At 46.8% G+C, this 15,219-nt stretch overlaps 1 protein-coding gene across 3 annotated transcripts; it reads right to left on the bottom strand.

Annotated features, from left to right (window-relative positions):
• Window positions 1-3,160: 3,160 nt before the first annotated feature.
• MYCBPAP (MYCBP associated protein) lies at window positions 3,161-15,218 on the bottom strand. 3 transcript variants are annotated; one of them, XM_059864699.1, is made up of 18 exons: window positions 14,754-15,218; window positions 13,897-14,033; window positions 12,831-12,978; window positions 12,627-12,730; window positions 11,983-12,157; window positions 11,549-11,664; window positions 10,716-10,866; window positions 10,421-10,536; window positions 9,630-9,730; window positions 8,886-9,000; window positions 8,366-8,555; window positions 7,660-7,847; window positions 6,960-7,106; window positions 6,509-6,790; window positions 5,587-5,726; window positions 4,774-4,889; window positions 3,788-3,937; window positions 3,161-3,311 (listed from the first exon to the last, which is right to left on the bottom strand). In XM_059864699.1, exons 1-17 carry the CDS (start codon window positions 14,797-14,799, stop codon window positions 3,897-3,899), a joined length of 2,313 nt encoding a protein of 770 aa, XP_059720682.1. In that variant the 5' UTR covers window positions 14,800-15,218; the 3' UTR covers window positions 3,161-3,311; window positions 3,788-3,896. The 3 variants fall into 3 exon arrangements, with proteins under 3 accessions (XP_059720682.1, XP_059720683.1, XP_059720684.1); XM_059864700.1 differs by having other exon boundaries at window positions 5,605-5,726; XM_059864701.1 differs by lacking the exons at window positions 3,161-3,311; window positions 3,788-3,937 and adding an exon at window positions 4,196-4,314 and having other exon boundaries at window positions 4,774-5,726.
• Window position 15,219: the final 1 nt, after the last annotated feature.

The raw sequence follows: 15,219 nt of genomic DNA, 5'->3' as shown, positions 1-15,219 counted from the left end.
CTCTCTCTCGGCCTCTGCCTTCCATTTTAATCACTGACAGCCCTTCAAGTATTATGGATATATATAATCTTTTTAATATCACTGACATTTTTCACGATGGAAAACATCTCAGGGGTGCTGAGACATTCTGGGGTGGTGGTGGGGGGGGGGGGGGGGGGTCGTGCCTTCCTGCTGCTGCTTCCACCAGCCACACAAAATGCAGAGCTGAGATCCATCTTGCCCCCAGGGTTCTGCCTCAGGTCTTGCGGGAGGCCATGCGCCTCTGGGGGCTTTGCAGATCTCAGCAGCCTGACATTCCCAACAGGCTCTGTCCTGTGCAGGCTGAATAAGCATCTAGTCCCACTCCCAGCTGCAGTGTGGGAAAAGAGCATCCAAACCCTCTGCAGGTCAGCCCAGAGAACATCCCAGCTGAGGAAGTGGCAGGCATTCTTCATGGCAGCCCAAGCTCCAAGCTTTCCTCTTTCTCCATTCCCAATACTCCTGCTTCACTGTGTCAGATGGTGAGGTAGACAGCTTGCCTTTCTTCAGGCAGTGATATTTTTTTACAAACAAAGTGAACCTCTCCATGGGGAGAACATCCCAGGAGGTGTTTTTGGAGCTGTACAAATGTGGGGTTTCTTTGCTGGGGGTCCCAAAACCCCACTGTGGGTATAGGACCAGCAAAGCACTGCTTGCCCTCAGCAGAGCCTGGCTGCTCACTCAGACCCCCTCTGCCATTGGAAATGTACTATCATCTTCTGCTTGGCTCATTTTCCTGCAATCCCCCCTCTTCCCATCCTCACTGGTGGTGATGGTGTCTTCAGGCCCCACTCACATGATGGGTTTGGAATGCAACTCCCAAGGCCAGGAAGGTTGCTCACCTTTGTTATTTAGCAAACACAACACAAATTATTAACACTAATACAAATAATGCCCACGCTTGGGAGAGGAGAAGGAATAATTTCCTTGCCTGGCTGCAAAGACTCAGCCTTACAGTATCCTGCAGAGTGCAGAGCTGACAGCCCTGAGGGTCTTGCTGCTAGGGACAGAGCTCACATCTCACACTAGGCCTGTAAATAAGAGGTATATGTTTCTACAGCTACTCTGTGGAAACAACCTCTAATTCCACTGCAGTTCCTGTTCTGTTAGTTCCACAAATCAATGCAAAAAGAAAAAAAAAAAAAAAAAATCAGCTGGCTCACAAAAAGCTGAAGCAGCCAGACAGCAGAATACCACAGTTGTTGGCCCAGCACATCCTTTCCTGCATGCTCCTTGTACCTTTTCCCTGAGGACACTCTTGTCCAAGGCTGGCAATATTTATGACAAAAATTTATGACAAGTAATTAGACTATTCACAGGTTTGTTCTCCTTTGCAGAACTTCTATGCCGCCCACCTGCCCTCTGCTTCCAGTCTCCTCCCTGGAAGGGAAGATGCCAGCACAGGCCATTCTTCCTTTGTACATGACTGATGCAAAACTTTCATCTAGCCCATGTTGCATTAACAGATTTTCCTGTGGGTAGATGTACACATGGAGCGTGGTTTTAATAGGCTGAACTGAGGATATGGATCCATGGAGACATGGATGGGCTTTGTCATCCTTTAAGGTAAAACTACCAAATGAAAGGATTCCTGCCTCTCTGACAATCATGTTGCCTCTAGAACATGCAGACTCCCTCTCTCCTAGAAACAGATGGCTTGAGCAGTTTGAGTTGGGCAAATTCACAAAGCTGATAATCATCTCCAGGGAGGCAGGAGCTATTGTCAGAGCCTGTGAAACACACCCCAACTTCAGGCCTTTTTCCTCCTAATTCTCAAAATGTTGCTGAAATTCTCACTCCGGGAATGCTGAGCAGAGACATTCCCTTTGTGGGTCTCTGCCCACTGAGCCAGAGGAGGCTCCTGCTGCTATAGAAGCCAAAATGCTTCCCCACACCCCACTATGAGAAAACGTCTCAAAAGATGAGGAGCCTCACCTGGCCAGTGAAGAAAACAAGCTGTGCTTTGCCATGATATTGCTAGGCGCAAAGGGGAGAAATAGATCCTCTCCCCAGAGACAGCACAGGAGTTAAAATGAGAAAGCAGAAGACACCAATTCAGCAGAAGGAGCAGTCATTTCATACTACATGTGCAGCAGCAAGATGTGTGCCAGCCAAGGGACAGGGGCATGTGCCCAAGGGGCACACCTGGAGCCACTGAACTCATGGCTGAGTGATGCTGAGCATGGATAGGCATCTGCTGCTTAAGAGCTCCAGTGGGATCATCATCCCTAATTAATGATCTACACTGATGTCATTGCTCTACAGGGCCAAAGCATTTCTGGGGAGTGCTGTCCAGCTACTTTAGCAGGAAGATGGCACTTACTGACACCAGGCCAAGACAGACCCCACACAGAGCTCCCTCTACCTCAAGAACCTGCTCCAAGTCCAATGTCCAACTCAGGCCTGGGATGTCTCCACAAAAAGCCCCATTCCAGCAGTGATGCACACAGATGGAAAATGGTGGTGAGCCCAGACACATCGGGAGATGGACAGACAGGAGGGGTGGCTCTAACATGAGGACTTAGCATGTTTCACAACTTCTACAGCACAAATTTCACTCATTTAAGAGTGATTAGTCTTGGAAGGAAGCGTGTAAAACCTGGCTCAGAATGGGGTGTGGTACCTGGAGCTCAATGGAAAGAGATGGTAAGATCAGCACAAGAAGGAAATCTGAGTGTGCAAAACCAGGCAGGGTGGCACACCCCTTGAGACAGTGTTTTTACTGGGATCCAGAATGCCTCAGAGAAGTCACCTGTCCAGCAAGACCTAAGGGGAGACTGGACAAGACACCAAAAATATGATAAAACTCAGGATGGATTTGTCTACTGTCCTGGTATCAGTATTCATGAGTACAAGGACATCCTGTTCACTCACCTGCTAGCAAAGCACAATCAAGACACAAAGAATATACCTCATGTTAACAGGCACTTTTAAATTCTCCTTTAGCAGAAATACCAGTATTTTCCAGTCTTAATGTTTTCTGAGGTGGTGATACTTCTTGCCTTGTCTCTTCTTCGCAAGCATCATCTGTAGCAGTAACAGATGATCTAGCAATAGTCTCACATCACAGTGTGTCAGAAAAGAGGCAGCCTGATATTTGTAACCACTGAATCACTTCAGAAAGAAGAATCTCCACTCCATCTGTGTAAATATGGTTATTTATTTTATTTTTTAAAAAGCAAGTCTATTTCTACATACAAAGGGCTTCGCTCCCACTTCAGAGCATGTTACTGCTTCAGATCCTCAAATAAAGACACCATTTTGCTCACCATTGAATCCAGCAGCCTGTAAACCTGCAGAAATTCAAAGAGAGCTGCAGTGAAAACACATGACGAAATCTTGAGGCTGAGATTGACAGAGATGGTTTCTGAGGTACATTTTCATATGGGCACACACACAACCACATAGAAGTGGGAGCCTGCTGCTGTCAGAGCTCTAGTAATAACTTCCCTGGCTATGAAGTGTGTTTAACATTATCTGAGGTACAATTAATTCAGCTGATCCCTCCAGAGTCTGCAAGCAATGCTAAAGACATCCCAGATAGAAGTCCCGCATGTGGCTATGTGATGGCTGGATTTCTGCTAAAAGATTCCAGGCTGAAACAAATTAATTTGGATTTCACACTTACCTTGCTGTAGCATAAGAGACATTTGTCTGCCAGTTTTCTGAGTTTAACAAACTGCTTGCCTCTCCCCCTGAGCCTCTGTAAGTGTGCCTTACGAGAAAAGAACAAAACCCTGACAATGATACAAGCTTTGGTCAGACTCACTTCAATGTAGAGCTTTTCCCGGTATATTTCAAGTGAAATAGAGTCCACCTGCTCCTGAACAGGTTCTGCCCAAACTGTAGTTGCAGCTTCCTCTTTCACCTTCTGCTTCTCATATCTTCCTTTGATGGACTCTGCTCTCCCTTTCATGACCTGCACAGAAATGGAAGATACTTGCTTCTCATCCTTTGCTTTCAGCTTTCTGCTGTCTGAATGATCCTAATCAGGGACAGACCAAGGGAAAAAGGGACATAGGTCAGGACACTGCTCAGACAGCTTCAAGATGCATCTCCCAGCAGCAGCACCTCTTTCACTGGGTTGGAAATTAATTCAAACTCAGGATACACAACCTCAGGATGATCACACTGTCCCCAGCACTCAGGGTTCACCAGGCATCCCAACACCTACTGCTTTCTCCTTTCCTGATGGCCCTCTACTTTTTTTGCCTTCTTTATCCTTTTTCTCTTCTTTCTTAGTAGCTATTTTGTCTTCCTTTCCTCCTTTTTTTACTCCTCCTTGCTTTACTTCCTCTACAAAAGAAAGGATTTCAATTAACCAAAAGCATCCACACATCCAGAAAGTTCATCCCACTGCACTAGCACAGTGGGAATGTTACTTTTGCAATATATTCTCCTCTTTTTATGAATCTGAGATGTACTGCACTGAAAAACAATACCTTGAAGACTTCTTTGTTTAAATAAGGAATGAAGAGGTCTCATTGAGGCAGTATTTGCTGGGTCAGTCTGTGTGAAAACCATGGCTAGACCTAGCTGAATTGAAAGGCCTTTTTTGTGGGGATGTTTTTTCACTGATTCCAAACCACAGATCCCAATTAGTATTGTTACTGTCACACAATCTGCCAGTTATTTTCCTGATGCTTCTTCCTCAGGGACACATGTTGAAATTGACATTTCTGTTAAAATTCATCGTGTTTTTTGCATTTCCAACAGCCCACAGAAAGCAATTGCTGTGCTAAAACCACCATTTACCTGTTTCCTCTAGAACAGCTTCTGCATAGATGTCCTTCTTAATCAAACCAAGCACGGATCTCAGCCTCAGAGAGTGACTCACCAAGTCATCAACTGCTCCACGCCACAGCTGGAGGCTGAGAAAATGATCAGGATCAGAAGGGAGACAGTGCAGCAACTGCCACTTTGTTTGACCCTGTGCCCAGAAGTGAAGGCACCTTATAGCTGACAGCTGCCCTGTGCAACTAAACGAACAAAACAGCACCCACTGTCTAAGTTTCTGTGCAGGGGGATGCTAAATTGCTTTCCTCACATTAGAGCCCTCCGAAGTCTCAATGGTTTGCAAATCAACAGGCTCCCAGGAACCCATAAATATTACTGTGAAACTAGGTCTGCTCTTCAACATGACACACATTGGTAAATCTACCTGCTCTGTGTTTACCTGCATCCTTCTAATTTAGAAGCAACTCAAAGCTGTTGATATGTTTATAGTCTGAAAGCCTGAGCAAAGAACAGAGAGACTGTATGAGGGAGAAGACAGTTATCTGAGCAAAAGGGTACAGAAAATACCCAAAGGTTTCATAAATACAGACTGGAATAGTCTTGCCAGAAATAATCTTGTACACTCTCCAAAATTACATGCATTTAATATTCTAAACTTACCTCCCGGAAAAAAAAAAAAAAAGGTATTTGGGTCATAGACAGCTGCTACAATTAAGCTATAAAAAACCAGAGTGTAAAGATGACTTCTAAACCTCCTATAATTACGTGCACTCTGAATCACATCACTTGCAAGAGAGCTTGCTGAGGCTGTTGATCACACAATGTTTTCACCTGGAAAAGGTAACCCACCAGAGTGGATACAGAAGGTCTAACTGAGTTGGCCTCTGTTCAACACACAGCTCCAGAGCTGCCTTACTGAGCTGGGTCAGTGCTTCTTCCTGCTGCTCCTCCCCGGAGATTGACATTATAGCCTGTGAGAGAAAATTCACAGGGGCTGTGGAACACTTCTCAGTCTTTATTCCTAGTCCCTAAGCTCAGTGGAGCAATCCACAGCTCTCTTCCTGGACACCAGTCTGAAACCAGGCTGCACTGGACACTTACACACCCAGATGGGGCTTCCTAAACAGCTAGGATGTGGCCAAGGTAGCCAAGATCTGCAGAACAAACCCAGATTCCCTCATCAGACCAATATTAAGCCCCTTTGCAACTCCAGGTGTTCTGGGAAACAGGGATTCTATCAAGCTAGAAGGCTCCCTAGTAAAGCTTAGTTATAAAAACAACAGAGAGATTTCCAAGAGAGCACTACAGAAAAACCATTGACAGAATCCAAAGCACTCTTGCTTTAATATAAGGAGGTCTGTATTTTATCCAAAGCCTGTCATGAGTGCCCCCCTAGTTCTCTGATGAATAGGAAGGGCTCTCCTTGGGGGAGCCACAGGAGGCTGTAAGTCCACCTGCCCCACATTCAGTCCTGGGATGACAGAAAGCTAACGGGGGAAGAGTTTCAAATATCTATTAGATTGTGTGCTTCTCTTTTCTTCTTCACAACAGCCCACAAAGTCTCTCTTGGGAATCTCTTTACAAGAGCACTGAGGGTGTGGTCAGCAGAACCAACACGCATCGTAAATCTCGTAAATCTCGCAAACTCCCAGCATATTGGCAGCAGCCCTTTAGGTGGGCTCACACTGGGGCAGGCTGGGCTTTTTGCAGGGGAATTAACACACCATCAGCTTGTAGGAACAGAGGTTCCCACCTGTTTAAAGTCCTCAAGGGAAAGGTTCCATCCTGAAGGACCTGCTTCTTCCTCCTCAGTGCACTTTTTCCTTGGAATGTCCTCTAATGTGTACTTCCCACATGGGAGCTCAGTGGTGCTGCTCCGGACGGAGGGAAGCTCCAAGGTGCTTTCCTGGTACTCCATGTCCTCTGCAGTGCTCCTCTGGTCCAAGGGCACTTCCTCCTCCAAGACTGGAGGCACAGCCAGGTGCTGTCTCCACAGTTTATGCAGCTGCTTTACCACTTGATGCTGATAATGCAACTGTGACAATGAGGGAAAAGGTAAACATGAGCTGCACCTTCCCTCTTCAAACCCAACTGTTAAAGCCTCCATGGCAAACTCTGCCAGCTCCAGAATCCCAGGGATTCAGCAGCCCCATGGGTCTGCCCTGCCCACTTAGTTGGGCAGTCCATCCAATAGCAAACATTACCTTGGGATTTTTCCTGTGGAACAGCTCTTCCTCTGTGACACAGGCATCCACAGGAGAAGGGGTGCGCTCGGGTGTCCGAATTTGGTCAAGAAGTTCATTCAGGCTTTCTTTCACTATAGAAGCACCTTCTCGAGCAGCCAGCTCACTCTGAGGCACCACAACAAGAACAACATGTGTGAGTGCCCATTCCATATGCAAACACACAAACTCAGTCCCACCTGTAACCACATTATTCATTATACAGAGTTACAAGGACACAAACAACTGCAAACCCTGCTGAGCAGAGCAATACTTCCTACAGTTTTGAAATAAACTCTACAAATCCTGCCCCCAAACTTTACTTTTCAAAGCATAGGGTAATTTTCAATTTATACCTTAACTGCCATCATAGTGTACAGCAGTCAATCTCCTTCCCACTAAGTAAATAATGAAATTAATTACCAACAGAAATTTCATTCTTTAAAGGACCAGTGTGAATACTTTAGGAGACACAGTCATGTCTTTAGTAACAACATTACAATAGACTGCAGAGTTCCTCATGTCATTTAGCAAACCTGCTCAAGTATGTTCAACATTTTGTAAATCTCACTCTCAGCAGTAATTGCACAACAATAAAAATACCATGTTGTCCACTCCCACCCTTATCCTCTATTTGCATATAAAGTTCAAAGCTCAGTTACCCAGCTACATGCTTGGTTACCTCCAATTTCTCTCTGAAGTCAGCCAATTTATCCTCATACACAGCAATTCCCCAAAGGGTCACCTGAAGCAGAGCTCCTCCTAATAACAGGGGATGTGTCTTAAATTCCCAGGGCTCACTGAAAATGCCTGCTCTCTCCGACTTGAAAATAAAAGAAAACCTCCTAGTTTCTCCAGGCAAAATTACACCTGAAATAAGAGGGAAAATGCATTGGTGTGCAAGAAGCCACCTGGTTAGCCTGACCCTTTTCCAACCATCCCAAGTTTCCTTATCTCTCTAGGAGACTCTTTCTCCATAGTTTAGCTGGTTATCACACTTCATCCAGCTATCACTCTCCTTCCAGATTTATTCTCAGTCCCTGTGTTCCTGAACTGGCATTATTTCCATTGCACTCTCCTTCTACAGCAAGCTCAGTTTTCTCTCCAGAAGATTATGACACATTTGCCACCAGAAAATTATTCACTTCTCAATATTCCACCCATTTACACTCAGAGGAGAAGCAACCTCCTTTCCTTTAAGTTCCAGGAGAGGGATCTGCCTTGCACAGCTCTTTTGGGGTGAGTCAGCTCTGACACTAGGGTGGCTTCCTCAGGAGAAAACACCCAGCAGTGCTCTGACATTAGTCAGACTCCACATCCCAGGTAACTCCCAAATTCCTGCTCTATGCTTGAGGTACAAAGGTCTTGGAGACCAGCAGGTCTCATACCTGGTCTGGTATCAAAGTAAAAGCAGGGCACTCTCCTCCCCTTGGTTTCTCTGGAGGGGATCTGCTGGGGAAGCCTCATCCAGTTGTACCAAATGGAAGCTCTGCCATCATTGGTCACTGTCAGGAAGCTTTCAGCCTTCTCACTAGCCAGAGTCTCAAAGGTGAGCCGGGCAGCAATACCAATTTCCTTCTACAAGGAAGAAGAACAATTCCTACTCTGTCTGGTAGGATTTACCCTGCATGAAGTCATAACTCAAATAAGGGGTTGAGCCTTGGTAGGAGAACTTGTAAGGCAACTCCAAAGAAGTGGCCATTTTACAGAGAAAGCCTGGGAATCTGAACCGCACACCACAACCAGAGCCCTTCTGTTCCCAGCTTTCTCTGGAGCAAACACAGGGATACTCTCCTATGTTCAGAATAAGTCCCCCATTCTGTGGCCTTGGAGTGACACATTGTACAACTGTGACTTGGGAGCTCAAATAGGCTTAGCTTGACTCAACAATTAAAATCTCACAATTACCCTGCAAGCAGTGATGCCCTTGATCCAACGAGCAGGCTCGCCACAGAAAACTAAAGATGGAACATTTTCAGCTTCTTCTGGAACCTCAGTAAAGGAGTCACCTAAGGGGTCACTGCTAAAGAAAACAAAAGCCAGCATTTTCATGGAGTGAAATTCACTTCCAGAGAGGGGAGAACAAGGGGTGATTTACAAGACCTGTAAGAAATAATCCCATTTATTATTTTCTCACACAGTAATCTCTTTAGGGACAGAGCCCTGCAGATGTGGTGAACCCATCTAGCTGTATGTCACTGGCAAGAAGGACAGGACAGCCAAAATATTAAAGAATGAGTCCTGTCTAAGTACATGAGTGAAAAAGGACAAGAGGCCCTCAGGCTGTGCCTGTTACAGATGGACAGGACGGGGAAAACTAGGAAAGTAATGACGGAAGGCTAAAAAAGACAATCAAATTGAGATAATTAAGAGCAGAATCCCACCCTGCCTGATCTAACCTCTGAAGCCACACAGAGTGAAGACTGAAGGAAGAGCCTCAACAAAACTTTTCTCTGATTCTTGCTCCTTAGACGAAAGGCACAAAGGCTCATAGATCTGGTGATTATAATATAAGAATATACCTTTTATTGTGTCCCACTGGAGACTTGTCTCCATTCTGAATAAGAATAGCTAAGGACATCCTCACAGACTGGTGGTGCACACCCAAAATTCTTAATTTTGCCAATAAGTATGCCACAAAGCAGAACTTACATGATCTCAATCTCTTCAGAAATGGCGGTATGTAGAAAAGCCTTAGCTGAGACAGATGTGAAAGGCTGCCCTTTCCCAATCACCTCCAGTCCTTCCAGATCCTGGACATACACAGAAATTACCAGCTCACAGTTGCTCTTTTACATAGAAAGGACATTAAAACACCAGACAAATGCACCAACTCAGCTAAGTAATGTGAAGCTGTGATATCTTGCTCCCACAATGGGTTTTAAAGGCTCAATGGTTTTTAAAGAATGCTCAAAGGGACACAGGAAAGAACCAATTCTGAGATTCCCAAAAATCCTAGGTGACTGCACTCCCCACTAGCAATGATGCACAGAAAAAGTGTCCTTCACACATTCCTCATCCTCAGAGACAGGTTCCAAAGACAAAAAAAGTGAGGTTTGTTCTGTTTGCAGGAGGAGGGGCCACCTGCCTTCAGGAGATTATTTCAGAGTGTGTCTTCCACATGGATAAAGACCTCTTCCCTCTGCCCAACAGCACTAAATCAACATCCTGTACCACTACTTGGCAGGTTTTTCTTTGCCTAGGTCCTGGAAGCTGCATGCTGCTGGTTTGGGGTCCTATTCTGAGGCCCCTAGACCACTCCATGCAGCACTTCAGGAGGTCAGACAACTCTTTCATAGGTGCGGCCCTTTGGAAATGTGGGAACTTACACAAAAAACACTGTGGGACCAAGTTTTAGTTTTCAGATCCAACTCCTGACAATTTTGTTACTCTACAGCACCTGACAAGAGACACAAAGAATGTCCTTGTTCCTCTAGTCTTACCGGCTTATAAAAGCCCAGCTCCTCCAGGAGAGATTTTAGCTCCTGCCGTCGATGTTTCAGGAAAAGACTCTTATCCCAGTTTAGGTGGCAAGGAATCTTCTTTGGAGACTTCAGACCTGTGGAAATACCAACACAAGAGCTCACTCTCTACACACTCACATGCCTAATCAAATTTCATTCTCTGCCAAACTTTGGCCTTGTGGTGTTTTAAAGAGGAGGCTCAACAGGGAAGGAGGTGCTTCTCCACACTTGTGCCCCATTTCTGTGGAATCACCTCTCTGCAGTGGTCCCTTACCTGTTTCCCTCTGGACAGCTCGGGGTTTCCCCACATGAGTGAGTGGTTCTGGGTGCCCACATTCTGTCCGGGTCAGGGTCAGAGTCAGCCCGGTGAGTTCATCCCCAATTTGCTCAGGAAGGCTCCAGAACTCGCTTCCCACTCGATGTCCCTAGGGTGGGAAACAAGGCTCCCACTGATTGTTGTGGATAATGGTGCAGCTACCTGCTATTTTCTGAGGCACTTGAAGCTAAAAAGAAGAGGTCTAACCCTGCTATATGAGCATTTTAAAAGTCTATGAATTATCCATTTCTGCAGAGGAAGCCAAAATTTCTATCAGGCTGCTGTCAAAGACAAAAGAACTTTCTTCTATCTAGTGCACATGAAGGTTGAATGATATTAAAATAGAGCCTCACACAAATGCAAATTCTTTGAGAGTGCTACAAATGTGAAAAAAAAAAATTAACAAGATACTCCCATAACCCTTCTGCCTTACCCATGCCCTTTTCTCCATGGCAATCACTAAAATCCAAGCCTGAAGCTATCAGATCTTTCTGCCTCTGGAACAGCAATTGTGACACGTTCCCATGCCACTTCCCAGGGCACAATGGTCTTTGGTGAGAATCAAGAAATGCCACTTGCTCATCACCACTTTCCCCTGGCTGGTATGAATAGCATAATTTAGGTTTTTATTTTTCATGCCCCTGTAAGCTCTGCTCAGACACCAAGCTGAGGGATTCAGAGTGGCTTTGATAAACATCTCCTGACAGCACTTCCGAGACTTACTTAGAAGAGTGTCTGTGCTGTGCTGAAAGAGCAGCACAATCAGGACACACAGGAAGTGGGGCTCTCACCTTTCCAGGAAACAGGGCAGGGAGAGTCCGGTCAATGAGGTCACGTTCTTCCTGCATTTGCCTGTAATTGTCTGACGTGTTCATCAGCAATTCATTCTCTGGCCTGTGAAGAATTTCTATAAATAAAAAACATCACATCATTTGTGCTGCACTTCTGGGCACACCCTTTGCCACTGTTCACCTGTAACCCACTTACACTGTTCCCTGCCAAATCCACTGCCCTCTCCCCAGCCAGAGCCACCAGCTCACCTTCCTACCACATCCAGAGCCAACAGCATGAGCAGTGTGGGAGCTCTGAGAACATGGAATTAGACTGCAATGGCAATGGCATTAACCCTGATGGGCAATGACTGCTGCGATTTGGGGTGGAGACATCAAACTTCTCCACCTGAACACAGAATTTCACAGAATGAGACCTCCTGAGCTTTTCTCACCTCCTAGGTGTTTCTCCTGCTTTTTCCTCATTGCCATATGACGGCTCCAGTTCTGGAAAGCTTTGTGCTCTGCTAGTTGGGCCTGATGTGCCTTTTCTTTCTCCTCTCCTCCATGTTCCTCTTCTAAAGCTGCTGCAATAACATCTGGATGAGGAACCTTAATAGCATCTGCTAGCTGATGAGAAATGAAACATTAAATGAACCTCTCCGTGTACACCAAAACAGGGAGAGAAGAATTCTTCAGCTTGATAGCACTGTTACATTAGCAATCTGAGAGGAAGGAAACCAGGGCAGTGGGGACACACTAAGATACAATGGATTTATCTGAGTCATGAGACTCCAGCAATGGCATTGCTGCAACACCAGCTCTTCCCTGACACCATCAGCAGGGCACACAGGGAAGAGGAAGCCTGTGTAATTGTTCCCTCCACGACCTGGTCCTGCACACAGGACTCCAAAACCTGCTGGTGCAGTTTCTCCAAAGGCAAACCCTCCCCCAGAGTGTGACGAGGCCGGGAAAACCACACCTCAGGCCTGCCCTGCTCCTGATAGGTGCTGGAAAACATCGAAAGGTACTGCAGGCACCACACTCTACCTCTGGAAAAGTGCTATGCAGTACCATTTTCCTAACTCTACAAACCAACCTGAGTGTTTCTTTTGGCCAAGGCTTCCATCCTTAACTCCTGGAGACTTCCCAAAATGTGATGAGGGAGGATCTCTTCACAGCCATCATCAAACTGTCTTGATCCTACAACACACATTTAAAAATACCCAACCCCAGAGGCAGGTCATTAAAGTTTGGCTTAGCAAAACTAAAACCCAGAGGTAAGATGTGAAGTTGAACCTACCAGGAAAAGTCAGTGGTCCCCTGGGTGCCTTGGGGGGAACAGGATGTGCTACAAGATGTGCCACCTCCTTGGGTCGATATTTTCGGACAAGGTAATTCTTCCGAACTGGAATTCTCCCAGCATCATGGGCAAGGCGTGGAGCATGAAGCTTCAGGAAATAAACAGTCACAGTGCAGTTAGGTACACACTGACTCACCTTCATTCAATCCGATCCTTTTAGGATATGCACAGAAGTCATATCAGTACACTTCCTGTGAGGGTGCTGTGAGTCCTGGATAGGGACTTTTCACATGGACATGTAACGGCATGACAAGGAAGGAACGGATTCAAAGTAGAAGAGTAAGTTTAGATTACATATGAGGAAAAAAATTCTTCTCTGTGAAGGTAGTGAGGCCCTGGCACAGGGTGCCCAGAGAAGCTGTGGCTGCCCCATCCCTGGAAGTGTCCAAGGCCAGGCTGTTATGGGGATTGGAACAACCTAGAATAGTGGAAGGTGTCCCTTCCCATGGAAGGGGTGGTAGAAATAGATGAGTATTAAGGTTCTTTCCAAGCCAAATCGTCTATGATTCTTCCCCTACAAGACACCTTACACAGCTGTGTAGGTACCAACTCAGTTACTGTCTTACTTCTCTGGATCTTGGTTTATAACAGGGGCACAAAGGAGAGCTTTAAATCACTTTCCAGAAGAGATTTCTGCTGCTGTGTCACTCAAATACTTCCACTCACACACTGTGATCTGAGTTTTGGAAGGAAAGCCATGAGAGCTACTAAACAACTTACAGGTCTCATTAGATCAGAAAGTTGAAGATGTAATTTTGAAGATGCAGACGACTTATCCTTCCATTTGAAAGGACCATATAGGCAGTTATAATCCTTTACTTTTAGCAACTGAACCTGATGAACTGACATTTTATCATGATAAAAAACCTGACAGACAAAACGGCATGAGAACTCAGCTGTAGGAGTGAGTTTTGGCTCAAGTAAATGGGCAGCACCCTCTATTAAAGACCCAACAGGAGTGTCCGTTAAGGCAGCTGTTTCTAGCAGTAAAAATACTCATACATACTTTCTCCAGGTCCTCCGCCCTAATTTCAAGTGCCTGGATGTCCTCTCCTTGCAGAACATATGGAACAGGCTCAGGCTCAGGCTCAGGCTCTTCTACAATTGTTGAAGAGGGTTGTTCAAAAGTCTTTTCCTTCCTGCCTAAAAAACAGATGAAGAGACTTCTTCAGTCTCCCAAAAAGGACCACATTCCTCTCATGCTGGTTAATGATTTCCAGCTGAATTATGTTTTGGGATTATTTCTCTTTAAAGTTGCAACGAACAATAAATTCAGCATTTCTTGTAATTGAAAGAGTGAACCTCTGAGAAGCTGCAAAGACCAAAGTGGGTCAGGTAAGAGTGAATTGTCTCATACTTTATTCAGATGAAAGACAATGGTAAGATAAATGCAAATAAATACAGATCCCTGCAAGCGGAACAACACATTCCTGAAAAGTTTCTAAATCTAGCTGCAAGTACAAGCACACAGATCCCTGCGCTAACGCAGCACGACTCGGATAACAAAGCACTGCGTTTCAAAAGCTGTTTAGTGGCACAACAGCTCTGAAATACCAAACCCCACTGCGGGGCAGCTCCTCCGGCACCCGCGGGCCAAGCCGAGCTCAGGGGATCCTACCAGGGACTGCTCCCCCTTAACCTGCGGGCCCCTCTGGTGGGCCCTGCTGCTTTTAAAACCAAAAAAATCACAATAATGACAGGAGGTCACTGGCTGGGGAAGGGGCTGGTTCCGGCCGCTTCAACCGCGGCCCCGCCGAGGCCGCAGGCCAGGCCCGGCCCGCCCTGCGGCCCCGCCGAGGCCACAGGCCAGGCCCGGCCAGCCCTGCCGCCCACTGCCGAGCCGCACCCTGCTCCCGGCCGTACCAGGAGGAGTCCGGTTCCGAGACCGACCCCCCCCACGCGACGCCATGTCCCAGCCACCGGCACCGCGTCCGCCCACCGCAGGTTGCGACAGGCCGCGGTAAGGCGCGAGGGCAGGCAGCGGCCTCGGGCACCGCCCCCTGCTGGCGCTCCGCGGGACCGCTTCTCCGCGTGGGGCGCGCCATGCGCATGCGCAGCATGCCGGCACGCATGCGCCGTGCTGCTGCGACACGGCCAGGGACAGCGGGGCTGAGGCTCCGGGCCAGTAGGGACACGGAACACTGGGCGACTAGGAACACCAGGGTGGCGGGGCACCGGGGTACGCGGACACAGCGGGATACTGGGGTGCCGGCAGTCCGGAATACCCGGACACCAGGGACACAGGACACTGGGCACTAGGACACTGCGCGACTAGAAGCATCAGGGCGCCGGGACACCGGGCCTCAGGATACCCGGAACACCGAGATAC

This window comes from Haemorhous mexicanus, chromosome 20 (genome assembly GCF_027477595.1).
Source record: "Haemorhous mexicanus isolate bHaeMex1 chromosome 20, bHaeMex1.pri, whole genome shotgun sequence".
Classification (NCBI taxonomy): domain Eukaryota; kingdom Metazoa; phylum Chordata; class Aves; order Passeriformes; family Fringillidae; genus Haemorhous; species Haemorhous mexicanus.
This window is presented reverse-complemented; position numbering and strand designations above follow the sequence as displayed.

Coding starts and splice junctions, on each gene's coding strand:
- MYCBPAP (XM_059864699.1), bottom strand. CDS start 14,799: ATGGCGTCGCGTGGGGGGGGTCGGTCTCGGAACCGGACTCCTCCTG. Junction 14,034..14,753: donor TCGGAACCGGACTCCTCCTG/GTACGGCCGGGA, acceptor TCTGTTTTTTAG/GCAGGAAGGAAAAGACTTTT. Junction 12,979..13,896: donor GGGCGGAGGACCTGGAGAAA/GTATGTATGAGT, acceptor TATTTCCTGAAG/CTTCATGCTCCACGCCTTGC.